We start from the raw sequence: 26,976 nt of genomic DNA, 5'->3' as shown, positions 1-26,976 counted from the left end.
AAAGCCTCATGTAGTTATTTACTCTCAAAAAAAAATTTTCCATCCAGAAAAAAAGTTTGAATTACAATGTTTGAATTAGGCTACTGCTGCTCTGATCTATACTGTGTTTCTGACAGTTCAGAAAAAAATGTTGTCTGGTGGTTTCGAATATATTTTTGGCAGCCCTGTAGCATATGTGGCATCTTGCATAGGCCAATATGGTTGTTAATAGGCCTATATGCTATGAAAAGGACAAACGACACAAACTGTATTTTTACATTTACTACAGATTCCTGTCCTAGGTCTTTGTTTTCACTTCTGTGCTCTTTTGCTACTCAAAAAACGTCGAAATACGTGTTCGTCAATAAGGGTTTTATTTTGAAGGTTGTAGCCGGAAGTTTTGTTCTTCTATTCTAGCTGGCTTGACACTAGTACCAGCAACAAGGTCGAGCTGTGGCACTGCTTGACATGCATAATCTACAGCATGTAAAAAACGTGGTTAACTAACATGAGTTGAAAATGAAGAGGCTACAAGAAGTTAACAGCGTTAGCATGCATTATTTACAGTTGACAGCAGTGTCATTGAAGTGTTACCGTCAACCGCTTCAAAACTAAAGAAGAAGAAGACGACTTGTTACCGTCTGTATGCGGTAGAATAAGACCTTTGCTAGCCACTGGAGTAAACAAGGTGTAAACATAGCTGACGCTAGCTAGCGTTAGATAGGTAAACATGAGCTCCACTACAGGAGCAGGATCCTCCAGCCAGTCCGACTCGGGTGTCTCTATAGTCGGACACATCCAGCAGGTCTTCAGCCATGTGAAGATAGAGAACCTGGTTGCAGGACTCAGTGGAGGAGTGGTGTCAACACTGGTGCTTCACCCTCTGGATCTGGTCAAAATCCGGTTTGCAGGTGGGTGTGCACTGTGCAGTATGACATTGTGCTAAAATAACTGATGATTGTGTTTTGTAATAGTAACTAAGTTATCTATTGCACTATAGTCTTGCCAGTTGCTGTAACGAGTCCTGTTAAGTATTAACCTAGCCCGATATGTTGCGTTCTCTTGAACGGAAACACCTGTAACGGTACGCGAAACTCCATTAAAAAATATGGCATTTTAAAGTTAGCTTCCTTGGCAAACGTATAGACCTGGTAGAACATAATTTAAGACCTCTTACGAATCATAAGGGTCTTCTGGTAAATTCGGAATAATTTAATAATTAAACAAAATCTAAACTTTTAGAACTATTTTACACTACTCGGTGAAGAGAGAACGGGTACCTATTGCGGTTGCTATTCCTCATACTTCAAACCGAAACTGCAATGTTCAACATGCTTCAATGCACGCGGAAGTGTTTGCTCCATGTGTGTGTAGTCCCATGTGTGTGTCACACACACACATGGGACTAGAAACATACCAAACTAACTTGTACATGCATTGACAGTGATCCTCAATCTCCTTTCATGTAGTAAGTGACGGGCTGGAGTTAAGACCTAAATACAATGGCATTTTGCACTGTATGAAGAGCGTCTGGCAGCAGGAGGGGCTGAGAGGACTCTACCAAGGAGTGACACCCAACATCTGGGGTGCTGGAGCATCATGGGGTCTCTACTTCTTCTTGTACGTAAGCTAAAGGCCTCTCGGACCATATTTTCCCCAAGCTGCTCAAGGACACACATGGCAGAGACACAGCACTCTTAACTCTTTCATCATTGCGAGAATACTTTGTCCTTTTCCTGACTTTATTATGAACAGTGATGACACCATTACAACATGATTATCGTCACTTGCGTTATGTTCTCAGTCACTTTGCTGTATGCATGTATGTGCGTGTTTCTGACCGTGCATGCTTGTGCACATGTGCTTATGTGCTCTGCTCGTGTCTGCCAGCATTGTAACGTGTCTTATTTCCCACGCTATCTCTTCCACAGCTACAATGCGATCAAAGCATACACAAAGGAAGGTCGTCAAACTGAACTGAGTGCCGCGGAGCACCTGGTGTCTGCAGCCGAAGCAGGTTAGCGCTGCCTCTATCCCACCACTGCTGCCCTACACTGACACACTCATGATCAATACTGGGTTCACAATAACAGCCAGATAATACTGCAGTGAGCTGGCCGCGGCTCACAGAAGGCAAACACGAATTAGCCCATAGCCTCTCTGATCATTTTGGTCTCACAGAGTCACATGGATCAGTTTCCTGCACGCCTAACCGAGTTAGGGGTTGAATGTAAGCCGCTCAAAAGCTTAATTGATAAAAACTGGTGAAGTCACGAGAGAGAGTGACCTCTCTGTGCTATGACACTGATACGTTTTAATGAGTTAGGTGTGAGTGCGGGATCTGAGGTCATCAGTGCTACACAATACCAGCTTAGAAAAGCAAAAAATGATTCACATGTGGTTCATCCTTAACGTTTGAACTTTCTAACCTAATTTAATCCCAGCAGAGCGTAGATTTGTAATGCGTCTGTTAGGATAATATGACTGTTCGGCTGCATAACTTGCTGTGGTCCCATAATGCTGCTATCATACATAAGAGAGCCTGTGTCTTTGGCACCTATTGTCAGCCTAATCTTAATAATGTACTACTTGTCTAGGTATACTGACACTCACCCTAACCAACCCAATCTGGGTGACCAAGACCCGGCTGGTGCTGCAGTACAATGCTGACCCAACCAGGAAACAGTACAAAGGGATGCTGGATGCTCTGGTGAAGATCTACCGCCATGAGGGAGTGCCTGGACTATACAGGGTAAGACTTCAGTGTATCTTTGTAGTTCCATGTCACACTACAATACATGAGGCGCTTTTCAGCCACTGTCAGCTAATACTGAAGTTATTTTGTAGAGGACTTAGAATAGCAGCAGTGCATCAGCCTTTTTGCCTGCTGGGTTGAAATCAAGTTCCGTACTATTCCATGGATTACCACTAGAGGGCACTACTTTTCCATGTTGTAATAAAGCACACATACTGTACACATGTATGATGCAAAGTGCAGCATTGTAAGTCTTTTGTAAGGCAAGGCAAGTTTATTTATATAGCACATTTCATACACATCGGCAATTCAAAGTGCTGTACATAAATAAAAGAAAAATAAAGACATAAAAGAAATAAAAAGTGAAAGTGCATTAACATTACATGTAAAAAGACAATGCAAAAAGATTAAAAAGATATAGAAGATATACAGTATATATATAAATTAGTAGCTATATATATAAGTTGTAGCTAATTCATTAACTTTATGTAAATTTGATTTAGCCAGGCAGCAGAATTGATTCCAAATTCCTCAATGACAACCTGGCCAAGGGTCTTTTGATAAGACCGGACTACAGCTACAGTGTGTGGGACTTTGCTATTGATGCGTAATGCTTACTGTGGATATTTGCTTGAAGTTGAAGGAGCATGTCCGGCACATATGACTAACGGAGCATAATGCTTGTCAAAGGGCTACATTCCCGGTCTGTTCGGTACGTCTCACGGAGCGCTGCAGTTCATGGCCTACGAGGAGCTGAAGAGAGACTACAACAAATACAAGAAAATGCCTTCAGATGAGAAGCTGGTGAGTCATTAACCCCGTAAGCCACAAACGGTCTGGAAACATGTTCAAAGTTTACATGTAACCCTGGGGCATGTGGCTCGTAAATCTTCAGATTAATAAGAATGAACCCACAATTGATAACTAGGAATAAAAGTGACTCATTGGTTTTCCTACTCTGCTCTGCTCACTTCTCTCTCTCTCTTTCTCTCTCTCCATCTATCTCTCTGTGTATACAGAATCCATTGGAATATATCACAATGGCGGCGTTATCCAAAATATTTGCTGTGGCTACAACATACCCGTACCAGGTGGTGCGAGCTCGCCTGCAGGACCAGCACAATAAGTACAACGGGGTCATCGATGTCGTCAGACGGACATGGAGGTAGAACACCGATCCACTCACACTGCCATCTTAGGCAAATTCTCTAAAGTTGGGTGCCTAAAAAAAGAAAAAATGGTATTGTCCGGTTTGAACACACTTTTTAGATGCTGCACTTAAACTCTCACTGGATATTAAAATTCTGCATACCCTTTAAAATTGTCTAGTTTTTATTTTCTTGAAGCATGAAATGAAAACCTATTATATCAGACTTTCTCACTTTCATTTGGATATAGTAACCAGCAAAATCAGGGTAAAAACAAAGGCTACTAATTGTTGACACTGTTTAAAAATGGAAAAGTTAAACACCTTAGTTAACTGCTGTTACTGTACAGTGTCATGCGATTCCCTTAATCTGTCATCTGTTTGAAGTTTTTCCCTGCAGTCTACCGGGGCCAGAGGGAGCAGTAACTTTTATGCGGCATTCTTAATTATTACCATATGGGGTTATCACAGTGCGGTAATTATTTTTCCAATCTCTCCCCCAGGAACGAGGGCGCCGTGGGTTTCTACAAAGGCATCATCCCCAACGTGATCCGCGTCACCCCCGCCTGCTGCATCACCTTTGTAGTTTATGAGAACGTGTCTCGCTTCCTGCTGGGCCAAACCAAATGAGGCTCGACGACAAAGCACGGACAGCAGCAGGTAGTCCGGGCCCACGCCGGCATGTGGGTGCCATGACGGAGATGGAGAGAAGAAACTCGGCACTGGTTACGCATGCATACACAGAGTCACCCCGGCTTTTGACCATACTCTGGTTCAAGTCTTATTCAGGTTAAGCTGTTGAACCTTCGATACCCAGTGATTGAGTCTCCCTGTTTCCATCAATAAACCAATTAACAGACTATTCCTGTCCCCGGATAGAACAGTCCGCCTGCAAAAACGGATGAAATGATGATCCAAATTGTAATAATAGTAAATGTTTGTCACCATGGTTTTTGTTGACATCAAAATGCTGTGCATAAGCCAGACATCTTAAACAGGGTAACCGGTATTCGGAGTACCAGCTCACCCAGGTTACATGCATCTACGTAAAACCGTGTTCTTTGAGTAACCGGGTTACGAACAGAAAGCTCTGTGCGTGTAAGCGTAGCCGATGTGTGAGCCATTCATTTGCACTGAAGACTTGTAAAGTTGCCAAGTAAAGCAACCATGTCAACATAATTTCTGCAAGACTAACCAGCAGCAAAGTCCAATAATATGGAGTGGATTTTGCTCTGAACATGAACTCTGGATTCTCGGTGAAATATCACGGTGTTGACTGAAGAGAGATGTCTGTCTCGCAAAACACCTTTGACTTTGGGGAAGAAGGATGCTGTAACGCACATTGGAGGCTGCCATGATGGTAGTCATTTTTTCAAACTATGACATGTAAATAAACATGTCATGCCCATATTAAAGGAGGTGGATAACAATTCAAAGATTTCATCATAGTTTTGTTTACATTATATCCATTCTATGTGACAGAAGAAAGGAATATAGGCCTGAACGCACAATGCTCCCATTCTATACAGCAAAAGACATCTTCTGTTCTCAGGTTTCCAGCTGCATGTATGTGTGATATTAATTTGTTTCTATTTAAATTATTGTTGTATGAGCAAACGGTAACCATAACGTCTGAAAGGAAATTAATGGAAATGGCATTTGGTCCCAAACATCTTAGTCCCTTGTTTTCAGAGGAATCACAAGTCATTCAGCATTTGAATTTAGCATTGAACGTTTATCCCAAAATATTAGTTTTTGTGGAGAAATACGTTTTTTTTAAATCATTTTTTTTTGTTGGGATCATCCAATTTTGTGATTGCATTGTTTTAGCAGCATTTCTTATGAACTCTGAATTGTGCTTACCAGCTTTATCTGCATTTTCTCCTGTTTGACACACTTGTACATTAAACGTTTTATTATTTTGTGGCTATAAATGGATGAATTCAAAGTATTTCAAAACATGTTAAATAATGCAGTGATTACAAGGAGTCGCATACTAATTTGATTAGTTAAATTCTTTAAAAAAGATGACTTTATTAACAGTAATAATGCATATAAACAGGACACATTCACTGCATACTCTAAAGCATTGCCAAAAGTTTTGCTACAATATTTGTTGATTGGTTATACCAACAGTACCCACAAGCAGAAAGACTACAGTACAAACTTTGTTATTTCTGGTAGACAGAATGATACAGTACTCTTGTTTATAAGCCATCTAGTATAGTATTAAAAAAAAACATTCAAGTTAACATCAGTCACGCTGTTATGCTTCAGCGAACCACACCTGATCATTTTGGATGGCCAGATCACATACTGCTGTACTTCCAGGACCGATCCCTCCCTTTCAGTTAGGATCTGTGTCTTTATTTAGGCAGTTCCTCGATGATAACCCTGGATACTGAGTTCCATCCCGTAGATGCGTCACCTCTTGGATAGTCGGCGCAGGTCCCCACCCAGATGGCCACGTCCACCAGCCCCGCCTTGACGCCTTCACACATCCCCTCCACTGGTCGGGCAAAGAGAGCACAGTGCAAATTAATCTCGGGGGAACGCCCAAACCGCCTGCCGAGACGAGGGCCGTTAAGTGGTTTGTTTTCTGACACAGTGGTGAACTTTCCAGCTTCTGAGAAACAAAACGCCTAATTGGAAGAGTGTCACTTTGCTTTGAAGTCTGAAATGTGTTGTAAACAGACAGGCAAAGTTTTTCCAGACGGGTTACAGCTTCACTGTTGTTGGATTCTCATTTGTCAAACTTTGGGGAGTCGCCACATTGGACTTTTGACTGGACTGTGAAGCATTGTCAGTGCATGCACTAAAATTCAGTGAGCACCGAATACATATATTTACACAAGAATGCACAAGAAAAACTTTCAAGATCAGACATTTCCTGACCTGGATGTGATCGTTGTTGGTGCATTTACTGTGTCACAAAGCATACGGCCTCAGCTCGCTCCGCTCCGGTCTTACCTGCGGACGTTCTGTGGATGTTGATGGTCGAGTTGAGCTCCGGGCTGCCTTGGTCCAGGTAGATGATAGACTCTATGGGGAGAGGTCCCGTGCACTCGGCCCCGTTGAAGGTGAAGTACCACCTCTGGCAGCACGCGTTCTTACACTTGAGTCTGAGGGAGCCGCTGAAGAGCACTCTGAGGGTGCTGTCCGAGCGCAGCTTGGTGAACGTACAGTCCTGCAGCACGGGGAGGGAGAGGGATCAGGGATGGAGGGAGGGAGGACTCTAGCCCTGCAGAGTTGCCCTTTCATTTATTTAATTGATGCAAATTGCTTATTTAGGTGAGATCCCCTCACAACCCTCTGGGGGGGGGTTTATCTCACGATTTTGTACTAGCCTAGACTGAAAAATACTTGTGGTATGCTGGTGGCTAGTAACATTCCCACCCCTTTAATGGATACAGAGGAGAATGTAAAATATAGCACAATTAATGCCCAAAATGCAAAGGCACAGAGAGTGGTGGTGTTTTTGTAGAACAAATTACAATTTTATTCTATTGTTGGAGTGCTGTACAACTTGTGCTTTGTGCTGCTTTAATGCATTGTGGTGGTTTTATATGGTATCACATTTCTGTCTTTTTGTGTGTTGTAAAGTGATCAGTGAACTGCATCTTTACACCCCCATTTCCCCAAAAGCCTGCCATGCTGTCATATCAGGACACTTACAGCTACTTTACCCAGGTCAATCCCATAATTCAGGGAGTTCCAGGCGCACTGCTTGTAGTTGGGTCTCCATGGCTCCTCGAAGATCTCGCTCACGCACTCGCCTTTCTCCCCTTTAACCCCGTCCCGCCCGGGGATGCCCGGCGTCCCCGGGATGCCGTTGGTGCCGGGGTTGCCCTCTCTCCCAGGGGTGCCGGCTGGGCCCTGAATGCAGCTGCCGTACTGGAAAACCAGGGAGAAGAGGAAGCGGAGGTGGTGGGTGATGATGATGAGAAGGAGGAGGAGTGCAAGAAAAAGAGGAAGGGCGCACAACAGTGTCAGCAGTGTCTATTGTTGTCCAATTTCCTGTTCCAGACTTTGTGTGTTTTTTTTTCCTGGAGTATAAAGCCCTGTATGGGCTGCATGCTCTGCAAAGACCGAAATGTTGCCATCCATTCAACCATCACGCACAAGAAGGCGGATTATACCTCATTTACAAGTCATATAAACAAATAGACTGCTGTGGGGCTGATCCCGGTTCTTGAGTGTAAATACGATAAGTGTAAAAACAGATGTGATCAAGACCAAGCCAAAGCATTAGCCACAGCATTAGGCCATAAAGTGAGTGAGTGACAGACCGTGTTAATGAGGAAGGCCTGATGACAGTCTAAGTGAGTAGGTGTGTGGTCAACGTCTAGCCACAGATCTCTCAGTGTGATTCACTGTCCTGCTGAATGTGTCCTGCTATGTTTAAACAGATGCTGCCTCTTACTCAGGCTGACTCAAACACACACAGATAGACAGACTAGCCTGCCAAAGTAGCCATACCACATACAGAGAAAGACACAATGCAGATCCAGCATGACTTTACATCATGTGGCCTTCAAAGAGAGATTTAACAAGAGGCCACCAACAGAATGCAATATGTAGGTTTTTCATGCGGAGATGGATTTTATTTCATCAGTTGGATGATTTAAGTGCCATGGACCCATTCCCTATCAAACAGAAAGTAGCAGGACAGACATAAACTGACACGTAGATGTCCAGCCTTGCCCTTAAGCAAACACTGATGCCAAAAGGATTTGGGTCTGGGTTTGTGAACATTGTTGCCCTTTTGTTCAGCATGCAGCTGTGCAGGAGCAGGGGCACGTGGCCAAAAGGCAAAGCAAATGAGTCCCCAAGCAAGAGAAATAACAAAGGCCTTTGACTCCAGTTTCAAAATCCTGTCCTGGCTTGAGTCTCTGGGGTGAGGGAGGCAAATCTATTTCAGATGATGTGAATCTGAAGAATGCAGCAATCTAGTATAAAGAAAGGATAGAGAATTACAGTATTCCAGTCTCAGCTGCTGTGAGGCAGATGGCTCAGTGAGGAGCCCACAGTCTGTTTTAGCCATTAAGTGGCCATGCTGGAGCAACCTGGAGACGTGATCTGCTCTGGTGGAACAATGATGTCTGACATCATCCATATATAGGAAACTGGGGGAACTGGAGCCTGTGATCAAACCAATAGATTATGGGGTGGTGTGCATATGCTGTAATAGACCTGGAATTTCTCCTTAAGAAAATGCACTAAACGCCCAGGACCCTTGGGAAATGGATCGCATAATGTGGAAATGACGCAAATACTGTACCTTGTCTATAGCTCCGCTTTGAATGAATGACTCCGCTAATATGGCTTGAAATGCAGGAAAGTTAAGGAAACGTCTCGGCGTTTTATTGGGGTTTGATTTGTCTTTGGAGACTTTTCAAAGTAGAATAATGAATGGAGCCTCTGTCCATTTAGCTACACAGCTGACTTTTATATTAGCTTCCAGTCTGGTGTTTCTATAGTGGTGCGGCCTGCCTGAACAAATTACACTCTAGCCCTACTGAATATTAGCAACAAACAGACCACTGCTGTAGCTCAAGCATAGAGGCTGCGTTTGCCTCAAAGCATCGAGGAGTCACTTATTTCATGCATTCGGTTGACACTGAAGCAAGGGCCAAGAAAAACTGCCCATGGAACATGCAGTGCACAGATTTAATGCAAGGCTTTTAGTGTTTGGGCAGATTCAGAGCTTTTAGATTAGTTTTCAGAGGATTAAGAAAGGATGCAAAATAAGATATTCTGATTACCATGTTGTTCAAATTAGTAGATGCTGCTTCCTCAGAGTGTCTAGTGCAGTTTGGCTTTTCTGCATCATTTCCAGTGCACTAGATACAGATGGTGACATAACATGCTATTCATTATACCCTCCCTTTTCTACTGCGGCGAGCAAATTGTACCCCAACTGCTGCATATTACTTTGAAGGTTAATGAAGAGTAATGGAAAGTGCTTTAGCTCAGCGGTGGCCAAAGGAGGGTCTGCGGCCCTGTAGGGGTTCTTAAATTGGCTCCAGGGGGTCGCCAGCAAAATGAAGAACAGTTTCACTTTTATTTCACTCCCAAGAGGTTAGCATAATGACAGGATGTGTAAGGAGTGTTTTGTTCAGAGGTTTCACTGTGCTGTCTGCTGCCTCCCCACCTACAGCATAGACAGTTATGTAATTCTGTATAAAGTTATATTTACCAACTAAATGCTCTCAGATGAGGTTCCTTGGGACTAAATCCTATCAAATGGGGGAGTCCCTGACATGAAAAAGTTTTGAGAACCCCTTCTATTAGCCATTAGAAATATCATTATCATATAAGTGCCAACCTTACTCCACCAATCAGACTTTCCCCCCCCAAAAAATCAAACTCCCATAACCTTTTGCAAGCTGCTCAGACAGGCAGATAGACAGAGAGGCAGACAGACAGAGAGCCAGACCCTATAACTTCCTATTTAGGATTCTTTCTGTCCACTCTGTCTGCTGGAGTGCAGCCAAACCTGCAATAATAGAGTACCAGCGGACCATACAATAGCAATAAAATGGCTTTTCTCATCTGCTGCTAGGACCAGGTCATTTTGGGGGGGAATTTTTCCAAGTGCTGACCACACATACTGCACTGTACATGTGGATGTGAATCAGCTTAGAAGTTTTCCTAGGAATTTACTAGCCTACTTATAATTTAGTATATAATGTATAATGTAGTTATGTCCAGCAAACAGGAATTCAGGATTTAAAACACCTAGGAGAAGAGCTATAGTAATCCTATGCGTTTTAGAAGCACACTATGCAAATATCACATAGCAAAACTGTAATGCCTTGTATGAATATTATAGTGATGCCATAGGAGATAAAAAAAAAAAAAATACAATAAAGCACGATAAGATCACTATAAACACACTACTGGTTACCACAGACACACTTTAAGTCGCTACAGGAATATTTTAGTGATTTTTCTGTCCACACAACGTCAGTCTCCGGTGGAATGCCGCATATCTAGTTTTGACTTTTATGAGAGCGGCTGCATGGTTTTATTTTATTGAATCCGCCTTACCTTCTCAAACTCAGCATCCTTTCGATACCCTCTATTTCTCACCTTTTCCACTCCGTATAGGGGTAAAGCCAAGCAGGTGAGAAGCAGCAGATGGGCAACAAGAGGAGACATCCTACAGCATCGACTGGCTGCTCTTCATGTGAGGTTTGAGGCGGCAGTTTGACTCCAACCAGACAGTTTCAGTCCAGAGGAGGGCAGGGCAAGAGGGAAGGAGCCAGTCAACTAGCAGTAGCCCAAGGAAAATCCCCTATGATATTTCTATAATATTCCTATAGGGACTTAGAGTGTATGTCGTACTCAGTAATGAGTTTATCGCGACCTTACTGTACTTTATGGTGTTTTTCCATCTTATGTGCTATCACTATAATATTCTTATAGGGACTTACAGTGCATCTGTGGTGCTCAATAATTTATACTGACCATACTTTTTAATCTCATCTGGTTTTCCTATAGCCTAATATTCCTATAGACAGAGGTTCTGCCATCTTCATGTCAGGGAGATGATAGTGGTCAAGAGTGAAACTGAGATTAGAATAGTCATTCTTTTACATTGTCTAATTGGGCTAATTAGTAGTGAATTAAATGATAATGAAATTAAACTGTCATTTTACTGGGGACCCACTGTCCTATGGTATTACTATAAAATTGCTATAGCGACCTTTAGTTTTGCTGTGATATTTGTATACCATCACTAAAAAAGTAGTAAAGTAGTAGTTGATTTCTGATAGTCACTGTAATGCAGGATTGACTCATTCATAAAGACACACATTATAAGTTTTATTTATTATTCAATGATATTTTATCAAAAGGAAATTGAGTTGATACAAAATTCATATGAAAAGGTATAGACTACATAAAAAAAACAACACTAAAAAAGGTTCACAAAAAGTATAGAGCAATTTCATAGATGATCTACACTAGGTCTAGGTACATCATAAACAGAACCCCTGTCCACATGCCACAATAAGTACATCAAATTATCTCTGAAATAGACTGACAAGCATTCCCTTTGTAGTGTGTAACTGGATTGTCCTGTGACTCCCAAATATAAAGGCATTAAACATAAAAATGTGAAAGACGAAAGGTGGTGGGATAATCAATCCCCTACACAGCAAAACATACAGTACAGCATGAAGGATACAGGGTGATTTTCAAATAATCACATAAAGTATTTGTGGAAATACTTGCACAAGAAATACATGATCCATAATCCATATATTATAAATAACCCCTGAACAAAGCCCCAAATCCCCTTACGTATTTGTTAAAGACTGTCTTATATTTAGGTTATTATACTTAATGAATAGTGGTTTGTGCTTCTAATGGCAGATAGTGCAAAGCCCCTTTGACATCTTTCCTCAAACCGATTCAAAATCATATGGATTTGACAACTACACCAAGGCTAGGTGCATATATAGAATAGCCATATCACACATGCAGAACATCTGTCGGCTCTTTGAAGATGAGGAGTCAAAAGGAAGGCACATTCTTTCAGGATACTATAAAGCTATATTTTACCCCAGTTCACAGGACACATAATTGAAGACACTTGGAAAGGGAGGAAATTCCGCAGAATGCAAAGTGTATGTACAGCAACTAAGTAGGACAACAAATAAACACTGTAGTGAAAGTAACATTTTTGAAAGAGAGAACTTTGTCAAATGAAAATCACAGAATCAGCATAGTCTAAAAATCAGCTACATCAAGAACATGCCTTTTTCAAAGGAGTAAAAAAGTGGCACACTATGAATATTGCTAGATGAGGTTTCAAGACAAAACTGTCTTTCGAACAACAAGAAAAAGAACAGACACTCAAAAAAAGTTTACCACAGGAAGACTTTCCTTGCGTCGATTGTTTGGCAATAACATGACCTTCCTTATCAAAACAGTGTAGTGACTAGTCCAGTGAAAGACTTGCATTTCTAAAAAATAGAATATTATGTACATAAATATTGCATTTGTTTACTAGTGTGCTTTCTACATGATTGAACTACCAATCTACAAAACAGTAGGCCTAATAGCTTTTAATGTATACTATAAAATGAAATGACCATTGGTTGTTGTATAGTAGGAATACAGCTGTGCTGCTGAAAGGCTTCCAACATTCATCTTTATACTGTATGGCCAAAAGCTCAGTAAAGCTGAGCGACACAGCGGCCACCCAAACAGAACCACCACACTCCTTTAGACTCTCCTCTGAAACCCTCAGATCCTCCTCTGAACACTTCAGTCCAAACATACCAAGTTTCAAATACTTGAGGTAAGTTAATTTGGCTGGAAATGAACATTCACTTACTACAATGTAACCAATACAATCATAATCGGATGTGCCGATCTAAGATGCAGTGACAGCTAAACTAAAGGTCCCATATCGTGGAAAACGGGATTTCCCTTGCCTCTTTGATTATAAAGGAGTTGATGTGCGATCTCAACATGGTGAAAGTATCAAAACGCACGGTCGCAAACTAAATCCACACAATCCATATTAGGAAACCGAGCCTCTAAACGAGCCGTTTGGACTTCCGTAACTTTGTGGGGTCACAACGGTACGCTCATTATAATTTGTCCGCACCATGGCTTTGGTAAGCCTTGGTGGTTTGTTGTCTTCTGTTCTTTCAGATTCAGGATCTGACTCTGGCTCAAACATGTATGATTGGATCAAATTAGTTGTTTATTTACCTGTAGTTTTCACTACAGTTAAACCAGAGTTAAGCACCTGTGGCTAGCGGAGCCGTGGTGTCTCACGTTTCACTCTTGAAACGGTTAGCCAATCAGAACAGAGGGTCGTTAATACTTATGAGCCTTAAAGACACAACAACAACAACAGCCTGTTCTTGGTAAGGCTCAGAGAGATGCTGGAAAATGAACGTGTAAAAATGGATTGAGAGTGTTTTTGGTACATGACACCACACAAATATTTTTAATGGACCTCAAGACATAAAATGAAACACTGGAAAGTGTAAAATATGGGACCTTTAAGCGCACACCGAGGTACAAGCATGACGACTGGTGTTTGAAACAGGTACATGAGGCAGCGTGTAGTGGGACTTAGTTGTCTCAGTGGATTTAGGATGGATGGATGGATAGATGGATAGATGGATGGATGGATGGATGGATGGATGGATGGATGGATACATTTGGATGGCTGGATGTCTCAGCAGCTGCTGTCCTTGTTGTCCTTGCTCTCCTCTGGTACCTGGCACACCAGGTGGGGGGAGGGGCCTTGGACGCTACCGCTGTGTGATAGGCTTAAAGCTGGATGCTGCTGTCCACTGGGAACCTGCCTGGCCTCTGATAGGTCGCTCCTGGGAGTCAACCTAAAACAACCAGGACAAATTTAAGGGTTATGACATGTACAGGTGTAGCCTGTTGGAGGTTTTACATGCTTCATCAGACAATTTCAATTTATTAGACAAACCAGGTAGGCACTGCGAAACATAGCTGCAACAAACATTTTACTCATGATACTCCAAAGGTCTCGATACTGATACATTTTTCATTGCACATTTTATCAAACGTCAAGCCAATGTGTTAGGATGTTAATATATTACTATTTTGTATCTATTAGCATATGCTTAAAGGAGCATCTCAGTGCCCCCCACATCTCAGTGCAAGTAATTGTTGAGCCAATGGTATTGATCAACAACCCTATCAAGCCCCCAGAGATATATTATGGTCATTTTGTACTATAGGGCTGTAAAAATCTTACTTATTCCCCCTTTAAAACTTTTACGAAACCTTGGAAGTGGAAAGATGAAACTTTTACCACACAATGCTAACAAAAGTATTATACATCGGCCTCACTTACCTCCCATCTGGGAGTTTGCGGAAGCTCTCTGAGCGGCTGCTGACCTTACTGGAGCTTCCCGCTTTGCTGCGTCTCTCTCCCCCCTCCCTCTCCCTCTCCTTCTCCCTCTCCTTCTCCCTTTCCTTCTCCCTCTCCCTCTCCCTCTCCCCCCGCCTGGAGCTTCGGCTGGAGGCGGCCCGGTCCAGATGCTCCCTGGCCGAGGTCTCAGAGAGGGAGCCGTGGGCGTGGGGTTCGTGGTTGCCCAGCACGGAGGTTCCTTGGTTGGTGGTGGCGGCGGAGGTGTTGGTCGGCGTGACACCGGTGCTCGTGCCCATGGACTTGGAGATGACCTTGAGCTTGTGGGAGCTCGGCTTGTAGTGCTTCTTCTTGTGCTGCACGCGGCTGTTGTGCTTGAGGAAGAACTCGCAGGACTCCTGCAGCACCCGCCGGCTCTCACTGATGGGGCTGCGGGGCAGAGAGCATGATGGTGATATGGTGGGTAATCTGGAGGGTTATTTCCTCAGAGAAAGTGAATGTGGACTAGCAACACTATGCATACATTACATACATATACTAGGGTTATAACAATGTGTTGGCCAATATTGGCCTTATGTTAGACAAATTGGAAATATCATCCAGTCAGTGTCGCCCACCTCCAACATGATAGATATGATGCAGTTTGGTTGATTACATATTTATTGTAGAATTGATCAATACTACACTGGATGTCTATGGGAAGCCCTTAATTAATGCAGCATTTTGATGGGAATCCACACAAGTCTATCTTATATGTTATTATTATTATTATTATTATTATTGTCCTGGCTTTCTATAAAGAGTTTTAGTGTTCCATCATTTAAATGCTTTTTCAGCCGAGAATAAAATTCTAGGGGGAAAAAATATTTTTTGGGGGGCATGAAAATGATCAAACTTTAAGATACTGAATATCAGCACTGAATATTGTCTATGAGCAGCTTCAGGTATTGGTATTAGCCTTCAAAAACCCACATCGGCCAAATCCTAACATGTTATTCATGAACTAAATTGATCTTGCCTGTGAGGTTACACCAGATCAATGACATGATCGATGAGCATGATCGGCCGATCAATGATCAATTACCCTATTTGCACTCGATCAATGACTAAGTAAAAGCATTACACGTGTTCTGTAGTGTTGAGAGAAGTGGTCTTACTCTGTCTTGCGGGTCCTGTTGAAGAAGTAGGCCCACTCTGAGCAGGTCTTTTTGCTGCTGACCCAGAACACGGCAGATATTCCAACCACCAGCGTCATCAGGTATTTCACCAGGAACAGGGACAGGTCAGGACGGTCATACTCTGTCGTCTGAAACTGAGAAACAATTACCATAATAGAATCCTTGTGATTTAGACAGTGACTGTGTGTGTGTGATATTTGTTACTTGAAACAAATAAATCTAATTTTGACCAAAGCATAAGATCCTGCTTTTTCTCTGACACTTTCCCTCTCTCTCTCTCTCTCTCATTGTTTTCCCACTGTGCTTCGGCATACAGTATTTTATATTTTACACATTACATTTCTTTCCATTGCTCAAGGGTCCAGGTTTACCAGGTTATGCATCTTTGTGTGTTGGCCTTGGGTAAAGTAGTACAAATGGCAGCACTGCCATAATTTTGCAGTGTTTGTGACTGATGCTTTTTTTTTTTTTTAAAACTCACATATAAGAGAGTTGATCGTCAGACCTCATTTAAAGCTGACACACACTGCTACTTGGCATTGAACTTAATTTGACTGGCCTGTGTAGCTTGTAATTGTGATTTAGTTACTTTAACGCCTCTGCTCCACCCAGATAGGAACAGGCCATTTTGAGGACTTGGCACAATGAGCCACTTCTCCGACTGGCTGACTGGACTGGAGGTGAACACCACTCCTCTAGCACTGAATGGCTGATTTTTATTTAAGTCCAGCATCTACGTAGACACTGAAGCAACATCTAAATGGCTGGTAAAAGGGTGTGATTTTTCCGATTAGGTACTAAAAATGGCAGTGACTACAAATTTCCATCTTTCATTGCCATTTTCATAATATTGGGAAAAAGGGCACTCTATTGCATTGCCCACTTTAAAGTCTTTCTTACTGTGTCGTTTCCTTTACTGTGTCCAACCCCTATATACTATCGATTATGGTTTGTTTTCATTGACAGGTGTGCCACTGAAATAAAGTAGGCACTGTCCTGATAGATGATTAAATAGGGTTAGTGCTGTCCTTCCCTGAAACAAATTCTTACCAAATATTAAAACCCAATGGAATGTCTTCCTGGGTTTATTTCACACATTGGAGAGACAGTAGCCATGTATAAATACAGGATGGTTTGCATAGCCTGCACCTGATTGGATGAATACACCACTCGTTGGGCTGCCCTTGGTATCTGTCCCCAGTTTCAAACTGGAAAAACATGGCGGCTTATTCAGATAGGTCATGCAATTGCTGAATCTTGATCAATTTTAGATCTACAACGGCTAGTTTTAAAGTTTGTTCACAAGGTTTGGGAGTTTCGAGAGGCAGCGAGTCACGTTGGATGCCCCTGATTGGCATATTTGTCTGGTCAAATTTACTGTATGCAAATGTGGGGTGGCAAATGTGACACACCACCTCTTGAAACTCGCTGTGCCGCTACCAGTATGAATTGCATGGCTGCTCATGTCGCTGGAATTGGTCAAAACGTACCACTACTCTCCTCTCAGTTAAATGTTGAACCTAAATACCTTCAGTGAGTGTATAAGCCACAGCTACCTTGTGAGAGCAGGGGATGCTGTACTCCTGACAGCGGTCGTTGATCCAGGTACTCTCCCAGGTGCTGCGCTGACTCTGTTCGTAGGTGTAGCAGGCCAACAGAGTGACCAGCGGTACCAGGTACAGGCCGCTAAACACACCGATGCGGATCATGAACTTCTTCAGCTTCTCCTGGTTGCGCTCGTCGTGCTGGATGACCTGCCGGACGTGGTTGAGAGAAACGATCCCGGCCAGCAGGAGGGAGAGGCCCACGATGACGCCCACACACAGCGGAGCCAGCACAAAGTAGCGCAGGGCGTCCAGGTCGTAGAGACCCACGAAGCAAACCCCGCTGATGTTGTCCCCTTCGACCTTGTTCAGAGCCAGCAGCATGATGGTCAAGGACCCGGGGATCCCCCAGGCTGCAGAGTGGAACCACACCTGCAGACAGAGGACACACGAAACAAAATATTCAACTGTCTTTTGGCTCAGGACCTTTGCTTCCTGTGATCTTCTCTGAACACTCTCCACCGTATGCTTCTGTATAAAGCTTTAAAATTTTAAGAACCTTACCGCTTTCTTTTCAATGGCCTCACAGCTCCACTTGGGTCCAGCGGCCAGGAACCAGGTGATGGTGAGGATGACCCACCAGACGATGCCGGCGGTGGAGAAGAAGTAGAGGAGCATGAAGAGCAGAGTGCAGCCTTTACTCTGAGACCCCAGCACCACTGTATCCACACCGGCCGGATGGGAGGCCTTAGTACAGGCTGCGTTATTCCCCAGCAGGAACCCGATGAAGTAGATGAGCGAGACGAAGCTGTAGCAGACGGCGTAGAAGATTATGGGACGTTCGGGGTAGCGGAAACGTTTGACATCGATAAGGAAGGTGAGGAAGGTGAAGAGCGTGGCGCCCAGGCAGACGATGGAGCACACGCCAATGAAGCTCTTGGCAAACTCGATGTCGTGGGGTTTGAAGTACATGTTGGAGCAAGGAGGAGCGCAGTCCTGGGCGCCCAGGAACAACGAGCCCTGGCCCGGCTTGGTCTTCAGCTGCAGCGGGCACCAGAAGCCCAGGTCCCTCTTAGCTGATGGGGAGTTCATGGGGGTGGTTGGAGGGAGAGCTGAACCACCAGGAGAGCTACATGTGTCCAGTCTGTAGGATGACAAAACACAGAACGCATTGATATCCTTTATATGTCAATATGGAGAGTTAATTCCCAAAACTATATATATATATATATTTTGAGTTTTCAGTCACTACAAGTGTTATAATTTTGTCAACCAAGGAATTAAGTTACCGACTATGCTATGCCCATTTTGTCTTAATGTTGTGCATTAATTTGGGCATTTATTTTGTAAGAGTAGTTGTCACTTTGTTCAAATGGTCAATATCTCATTTTGGAATTAATGTCTTCACCGGTAAATAGTATCCAAGCCGAATGCAGCTAATAGATCTCTAAGAATAAAGACACTGCAAACACTTGAAAATCAAGACATAGAGGTTGTCTATATCACTGGTTCTTAACCATGTGCCATCGAGGCCCATGAGTATGCAGGTTTTCACTCCAACCAAACACTACAACTGCTTAGCACACTTTCAACCAAAGAGTAGGAACTAATCAGAGAAATGAGCTGCTGTAGTGATTGGTTGGAATGAAACCCTGCAGGCTCTTGGGCTTCGATGGCACGATTAAGAACCACTGGTCTAGCTCTCGTGGGTTGTTTGTAGTTGTGGGTTCTTCTTACCTGTCACACTGCAGCTCAGGAGGCCAGGTGATGCCGAAGGTAGCGATATCATTCCTGCAGTCAGAGAGCACATCCTCGCACTGCTCTCGGCATGGACGGATCACCTTGGTCTCCTCGGTGCATGCTGGGATAAAGGCTTGGCACAGGAAGTGGTGGACGTCTGGAGAGCAGCGCAGCTTTGTAAGGGGCATGAAGGGCTGGGGATAGAGAGGAGAGTAGAAGAAACTGAGCATCCTACGTCTGCCTTTTCTTTTATACTGTAGGCATAAAGAAGGTCTCTCTGGGGCTAAGAGAGGAGATTTAAGAAGATTTAAGGAGATTTAATTAGAAAACCAAAAGAGGCCTTTTGGATTTTTCATTTTAAAAGCTCTCAATCAAATGGAATGAATGAGGAATTTAATTTTAAAGATTTCCTTTAGATGTTTTGATATGGTACAATGTTTGTGCCTGTGATGATAGCATTTGTTTTGCTTTGTTTTATTAAACTGGCATCTGATTAGTCTGTGGGCCCTGGGGTGGCCATTTTTGATGTCATTGAATATTTTTTATTGTTTGTGCATGCAATCCTGTTACCATGATGAAGGTTATTGGACATTTTAAGACTTTTTCAACTAATGTTTTTCAGAAAATATAATAGTTTTTTGTTCATACGAGTGGTTGTTTGCCTTATGATGATCACCAATTGGAGCTCATAGTTTACCCACCTTTTTTATTTATTATTATTTACCAATTTACTGATCTGCTGCATACCTTGTGATGCTGACGGAGTACATGAAGGTGACCCAACCAGGGTCCTCTGCCATGGGCGACACCATAAACAGACCACAGTTTTAATCTCAAGCAAAAGACAGATCTCTACAGTAAAGTACAAACTGAGAGCTGCTGAGCTGCTCTACAGCGCCACACAAAGGGTCCCATTCACTGGCTGGGAACCATATTCTTCAACAGACTGGTGGAGGACTGGGGGGCCGAGCGGGGAGGGGAGGGGGGTTGGGGGGGCGACTAGTGGGCATGGGCTGCAGGAAATGACTGCATGGACGTTTGGAAACATACAACGACAGGCCAGGAAGGCTGGAATGCAAAGAGGTGTTGATAGGTTAGGCTGCCACAGTATTACTGTGTCTACAGCATGTGTACCATGAAGGATTAATGTGGATTTACAGTGGCATACATAGTTTACACTGGATAAAGACAACTTCACCCCAGTTAAAGCAGTCCAAATCATGTATACGTTGTTGTTTCTTTATCCATAGATTCTTGATAATAACTGTACAGCGTCTTCTACAAGAGGGCCCTATATTATTGCATCTAAGACATTTTATGTAGATTCCAACTGTGTCACCAGAATGATCGGTTTCACCTCCTTTTTTCTGTTTTCTGTTGTCAACATAAAGAGATCCTATCAAGCCAATATACTAATGTAGTATCAAAAAAACCATGAAAACTGATGCCATGCATTATCACTATATCAACCCATTAACAATTATAAACCTGCATCAAGGCAATCTATCCATATGAGAGTTTTAGAGTAGTCAGGGACTCTTGATTTGAATTGCATCAACCATTATAAGACCTTCATGTCCAGGTTACAAATGCATGGATGTAAGATGAGAACTGCTGTTACTTTTTACTTTACTGCTAATATTTGTACACGAAACACCCACATACACCACACACACTCCAACACAGTGCAAATCGAACAAGTCCACTATTCAATGTTTTCTCTCCCCGTTTTCCTAAACTCCAGTCTGGCAGTAGGCCCACGTCTCTCTGGGGCCTGGGCTTGCTCCCTCTGACAGTAAGAGTCCTTGTTTCTCCCCCGTGGAGGTCCTGGGCTCCTTCTCAATGAGCTCTTCTTGCTGGACAATCTGACTTTTATTTGCTTTATGGCAGAGCTACTGTAAAAACGGCACTCATTTCAGAAACCTTCAACCGGGATCAGGAGCAGAAGTCAAGTCGACTCATTTTAAGAGGCTAAATCCTCCACAGAGAGTTTCATACCAAAGTACTTCAAGGATTAAAAGATTCAAAAACATGGCTAGACATTCACTTTTGAAATGTTTGCCCTAACTTTTAAGATAAATTGTTCCATGTCGGTTACAGTATGGAGGTCATTTACTTTTTCCATTCTCTTTGTATTCAAACACCTCACAGGTTGTTTCAAAAGCTGGCAAACACCGTTGGAATCTGGGAACGAGGACGGAAAAAGGTTTGCCCTCCTCCGGAAAATCCTACTGATAGGGCTGTACTGAGCCCGGACCAAAGCAGAAGTCTGCTTGATTACAGCGTCAGGGCTTTGTAACAAATCACTGCACACTTTCACAGAGAGCTATGTATAGTATGTAGTGTTGAATGTAGGCCAGTATGTGTAGGCCTGTCACCTGGGAGACAAGACGACGGAGGTAAGATTGTGTACAGGGGAAATGAGTGAGTGATTAACAGAGAGAGAGAGAGAGAGAATACTCATTGTGGTATGCAGGATAGCCTTTGTGAGAGACTGGGTGTGTCCCTCCCCTTCCTCCAGAAATCAAAGGCCCCACACAACAAAGTCGACTAAGTTCCCTGTGGCCAAGGTTGCTATGAAATAAGAAGCCTATACCTCTGCCAGATGCAACACAAAAGACTCCTTCAGCAGATCACTGTTCATTCGCAACACTCTCACACCAAAAGTGTGTAACCCAAACCTCGGCCTGCTGGAATGCCAGGACACAAGACGCAACGACCAGAGAAAGTGAGTTCCCTGCTGAAGGGACAGGCAGCACAGCACCTTGTCTAAGTAAGCCTTTATCAATTTGTAGTAATTATTCCTCACAAAACTAGAGATTTCAGGAGTAATGGCTTGACGTAGACAACACAGAATTAAAACAGACAACTCGCACTATTTAGCTACGCACCTATTAGGACACATCATCCACTTGAAAATTCTCCATACGCATAAAGCAGAACAGAGCAATGGTTAAAGCTGCACTCGGCAAGATTCTCCACCCACAGGGAGTGACGAATCGAATCTTAGGTATAAAATACAAACTGTCTCCTAAACAGCAGCAATCGAGCTCTCCGTCCAGAGGACGATGGACTCATCAACGTTAGATCTTTTGCCTCGTCCCTTTGGTATCCTTTGGTATAAAACATCACAGACTGGACAGGCTGGTAAACATGAGCATGATGTGTAGTTCACTGACATCAAGTTACGTGATTTCTGGGTGTTGAAGTTCAAATAGTTTTCAAACAGTTAGCTCTCGCTGCCTTTGGGGCCGCCAAGTTTCCTACTGCAGCTTTAACTGGAATTATTTCAATTAGGCTACTTGAAGAGTTTGCCTTTTGTCTACTAAGTGTAAACGGGTGTTGTCTAGACTTTTGGGATAATGCAAGTGGTTCCATTGTGAGTCGAGCTCAATCCCAGGAAAGCAATTCCATGTCAAATTTTAATTCAGCGGAGGCTGTACTGAGCAGCTCACAGGCCAGAGTTTGTGTAACCCTGTAACTGCTCTCCGAGGCTAATCAACTTTTCTTGTTAAATGTACCTTAACACATAGGTCCAGTATGAAGATGTCTCCTGGTGACTGAGTAGGCTTAAGTACCCACCATGTCCTCAACACTGTAGGTTTGACTTAAACTCACAATCTTTGTCACATGTCGCCCCATCGCTCTTCAATATTTTCTGTGTTCTCTATGGCATTTTGTACAACAAGATACAAGATATACATACAAGATACAGATTCTGTGCAGGCTCACAGCACACAGACAGAAATAGAGAGGAGCTCCCTATTAATGCCAAAACGTACCATTTTCTGTCTCTTCGTGCTGCAGCTGTCATAGCTTTTTCTGCATTCCAGTACGACATATTTGTCTTGTCTTGTGTCACATATTTTGATGTTGTTTTTGAGAAGCAAACGCATGGCCATTGAAATCCCCATGTCCTAAACCATTAAAATGTTCCTTCCCTCAGTTTCTATGTGGCGATGACATATAGTTGTATCTAAATTTGTGAAGAGGATTGTGGGAGTTGAAAATTCAATGTACTAAGGTGTGAAGATTCATAATTCACATTAAATTTTAATAGTAACATAGTTTAGCTCCCTTTTATTAATTAGACACTACTCAATGAAGAACAGACATGATTTGTAGAAAACAATTTTCTCAAGTGCTGTAAACTTTAATGAATTTGCCTCTTAATGACCACACCGCCATGGAATTCAGTGTTTGTCCAAAATGGATTTTAAGCCAATAACGATACCGATATTTATAGACTGAAGCCGCTAATTTGTGCCGATATTCAATATCTTTAAATTTGACCTTTTTCATATCAAAAAATTACAAGGATTCAGTGTTTCCCCAAGAATTATATTGTTGTCAGGGTGGAAAAGCCTCTGAAACAGCATTTAGACCATGATGAGAAACTAAAACTTCCATTGAAACCCAGAGGAATGAAATTCTTTTAGTGTTAGCAGCTCTTTCAGGCAGTGACCCACCTCACCATTCAATGGTAGGTAAACTCTGGGATACATGAGGCCTTTAAATGAATGATTTACAAAAAGCGTGATTAAACAATTAAATGAATAAATAAAATGCACAAAGAAGATCAAATTTCACTGTAGATTTTACGGACTGTTATGGACAGAGGAACCTCCACCATATTGCCGATGGATGACACTGACTGGCTGTCATCCAAGGCCAATATCAACTTAATATATCGCCAAACTAATATATCGGTCTAACCCTAGTGGTAATAAATAATATAGTAGATAATGACATGAGGACTCACCTCCATCTTACTGGCTGCAATCTCCTGATCATAGTGCTCCATCATGTTGGGGAAGAAGGTCATGTTGTAGGGCATCCCCAGGCACCGGTGCACTTTGATCGGCTCACAGGTAAACAGGCTGTGCGCCCTGCAGCTTCCCACTCCTATCAGCGCCAGGCACACCCACAGCGGTCCGGGCATCAGCATTGTGGTGGCTGGTTGATCGTGAGTGGATTTTTTTTTGTATACAAGAACAAGTTTCTTTTTGGCTCAGTGTGAGGATATCTTGGCCCAAACGCTGGATTCCCCTGGCTCACGCTTTCATCCACATTCCACGTCGCCTGGGGTCATCTCAGTGGAGACGGTGGGGCTGGCGGCAGGTAAAACATTCCCATCAGCCCTCTGTCGGGTCAGCACGTGCCTCTGGATCACAGCTAGGAATCCCACAACCCTGAGAATAAAGCAATTTAACTGAGTTGGGTTTATGCTTCCATCTACACAAGGTGTTGTTGCGTTGGCTTCGGGGCATGATGATGATGGTGATTAAGACTTCTAGACTGGTTTTATATTTGGGCTTTTCATTATAAGACCGTAAAACTTTTACAGGCAAGGAACCACATGAAGATTTGCATTGGACCACAGCCCATAATTTGATAACATTTTGTCCTCAGGAACCCCATCTAAGATGATTGTTGTACTTAGTTATTATTTAGTATAGAATTGCACTGAATGTCAGTTACCTAAGAGATAACAGTGTGGTGACTGAAGCCCTATCATCAAAACAGTCTTTCATACATTCTGTGCTAACATCTAGAGAGTGAAATAAAGGTGAAATGAAACTATTCCTCATTCTGCTGGCGACCCCTGAAGGGCTCCTGAGGTCCCCAGACCACACTTTGGGAACCACCGTTATAAGATGTATCAGTCAGACGGAATTAAGGGATCAAAATCCAGTCAATCCCCTTGCAGAGAGTTAAGTGCATGCAATAACACAGGGTGGGGAGTACTGAGGAGCCAGGCTGATTCAGTAGAATAAGTCTCAGCTTGTTGATGCACATTAAACTTCACATTAAAGTGTCAGAGTTTCTCACACACTTGCACAGGCAACTATCCTAACAATTATGCACAGCTGAAAGTGAAATGCACAATTCACACACTGAGTGCAGGGAAAAGTTTCAAAAAGTTTAAGTTAGCTGTTGGTAATCCTATAGGCAGGGATGTAGTGGACAGTAAATCAACTTAAACTCAGTTTATCCTTTATATTTGCAGAATAGAGGGTTGTTTTTTTTTTTACACCAAAATAAATCTTTATGAGATAAATGCACAGTATGCATCATGGCAAGTAGTATTGAACTGAAGTGAGTTATGTGAGGATAGGGTCGTTTAAGATTAAATAAATTATAGGCTAATTGATTTTTGTTTATATATGTGGTTGTTTTCCTTATGATGATCTTATGACAGTTTACCCACCTTTTTTTATTTAGCCCTACATCACTACTCATAGGTACAGCAACCATTCCCTTGAAAAAGTGCAGACTGCAGGCCTAAACTTATTTCAACTGTCCAAAAGAATTTAGTATAAACAAGGCAAGGCAACAAGGTTATATTGGGAGATGCAAAGAAGACAGTGTATTTTCAAATGGTTAAGGAGGAAATAAACATTCACAATGGAAATATTGTATGACAAATATCACCAATAGGCCCATGGGTATAACTATATAACAGGACAGTAAAGTGGTCGTTAACGAGTTCATGGTAGCACACCCCCTTTTTACCAAAAGTCCATTATGTAAACATTGTAAATATTTTTAAATGTATCAGGTCCAAATCTGGCAGTTTTCCAGACTACACCGAGGGCTGGACGACCGTTTCCCCACAAATCAGACGCCAACTGCGGGGAGAGAGTACAGTAAACATCCCTGCCTCGGTCGGTGGTTTGGGACGGGCCCAGATCGGCTTCGGTACAACAAAGTTTGAAAACTATATCAGAAAATGAGACACAGACACTTACCCTCGACTTCCCAGGAGTTTATTAACAGGTAACTACATGGATACTCTTCGGAGCAATCCTTTGGGGGATTTGGTAGCGTGTTTCCTGCGATAAACTCCCGCAGAGTCCCTCTGTCTTTTCTTGTCTGGCGACTCTGGACTAATGCTGCCTTCCAGTGCTGTCGGAAATATCCAAATATTAACATAAAAGCATATGGACGGTTCGTTTCACTCTTATCAGTTTGACATTCCACAGTAAAACGAAAATAGAACCATTTTGAAAGAAAAACAACAAACATAGTTTTTGTTTTTCGTTTGGAAAATTGGTCTCGGACACTAATGGTAACACAACAAATTTGTCTGATAAAACATACACACATGCCTCATCTCATGCACATTTCCAAACTTTGTTATGCTGCTGTAACACGAAGTAGGCCTGCCACAAAACAATAGCTACCAAAACACGTTTACTTTCTTTTTGGTTACCAGTTAGGATATATAAACTGATTTTAAGGGGGGCTTACACTCACAAATGGAAGAAACAACTTCTCAAATTGAGATATCTCAGTGCAAATTTTCCATTTTATTTTCATCAAGTAATGCCTTCTTATGAAGCACTTTGTAAACTCTGCTTTTACACAACTGTTGTTTAAAGTTTTTTTTTTAATTAGTATTAGTATTAGTATTCGTATTAGTATTACACTTGACCGACCAAAAGCACTTGAATACACCGACAAATTGTATTTACGACTTACAAGCTCGGACGCTAACTGGGAGCACTTGAAGGCAGCATATGTGCAGATGCAGGATTGGTCCCTGACGCGTGTAAAGGAAGCTGGAATTCTGAATGTAAAGTAGCCTAAAAAGTGGGAAAATGGTTGACAACAGTTGAGTGATTTTTTGGTTTAGTGATTTTTAGAAAATCAACTTTTCGATTTATTTGATTTTCTTGCTGAACTCCGTGAACTTTACATGTAGCAATTTCATGTCTCTATTTCACATCCTACCGATACGAGGTGCTGTCTGC

The 26,976-nt window shown here is 42.5% G+C and overlaps 3 protein-coding genes across 5 annotated transcripts; 1 reads left to right on the top strand and 2 right to left on the bottom strand.

The window, feature by feature from the left end:
- The first annotated feature begins 433 nt into the window (after window positions 1-433).
- Window positions 434-5,803, top strand: LOC139914200 (solute carrier family 25 member 32). The gene is made up of 7 exons (XM_071902457.2): window positions 434-890; window positions 1,449-1,599; window positions 1,911-1,996; window positions 2,577-2,731; window positions 3,425-3,538; window positions 3,754-3,899; window positions 4,385-5,803. Exons 1-7 carry the CDS (start codon window positions 710-712, stop codon window positions 4,509-4,511), a joined length of 960 nt encoding a protein of 319 aa, XP_071758558.1. The 5' UTR covers window positions 434-709; the 3' UTR covers window positions 4,512-5,803.
- Window positions 5,804-5,907: 104 nt separating this feature from the next.
- LOC139914206 (collagen triple helix repeat-containing protein 1-like) lies at window positions 5,908-11,069 on the bottom strand. Of its 3 annotated transcripts, XM_071902463.2 has the most exons (5): window positions 10,935-11,066; window positions 9,647-9,724; window positions 7,557-7,775; window positions 6,852-7,068; window positions 5,908-6,390 (listed from the first exon to the last, which is right to left on the bottom strand). In XM_071902463.2, exons 1-5 carry the CDS (start codon window positions 11,043-11,045, stop codon window positions 6,248-6,250), a joined length of 768 nt encoding a protein of 255 aa, XP_071758564.1. In that variant the 5' UTR covers window positions 11,046-11,066; the 3' UTR covers window positions 5,908-6,247. The 3 variants fall into 3 exon arrangements, with proteins under 3 accessions (XP_071758564.1, XP_071758565.1, XP_071758566.1); XM_071902464.2 differs by lacking the exon at window positions 9,647-9,724 and having other exon boundaries at window positions 10,935-11,069; XM_071902465.2 differs by lacking the exon at window positions 9,647-9,724 and having other exon boundaries at window positions 10,977-11,067.
- A 629-nt stretch (window positions 11,070-11,698) lies between these two features.
- fzd6 (frizzled class receptor 6) lies at window positions 11,699-26,102 on the bottom strand. Its single transcript, XM_071902415.2, has 8 exons — window positions 25,972-26,102; window positions 23,982-24,411; window positions 19,217-19,413; window positions 18,044-18,623; window positions 17,492-17,911; window positions 15,915-16,069; window positions 14,743-15,186; window positions 11,699-14,251 (listed from the first exon to the last, which is right to left on the bottom strand). Exons 2-8 carry the CDS (start codon window positions 24,165-24,167, stop codon window positions 14,089-14,091), a joined length of 2,145 nt encoding a protein of 714 aa, XP_071758516.2. The 5' UTR covers window positions 24,168-24,411; window positions 25,972-26,102; the 3' UTR covers window positions 11,699-14,088.
- Between the last annotated feature and the right edge of the window lie 874 nt (window positions 26,103-26,976).

The sequence above is a fragment of the Centroberyx gerrardi genome, chromosome 12, assembly GCF_048128805.1.
Source record: "Centroberyx gerrardi isolate f3 chromosome 12, fCenGer3.hap1.cur.20231027, whole genome shotgun sequence".
In the NCBI taxonomy this organism is placed as follows: domain Eukaryota; kingdom Metazoa; phylum Chordata; class Actinopteri; order Beryciformes; family Berycidae; genus Centroberyx; species Centroberyx gerrardi.
This window is presented reverse-complemented; position numbering and strand designations above follow the sequence as displayed.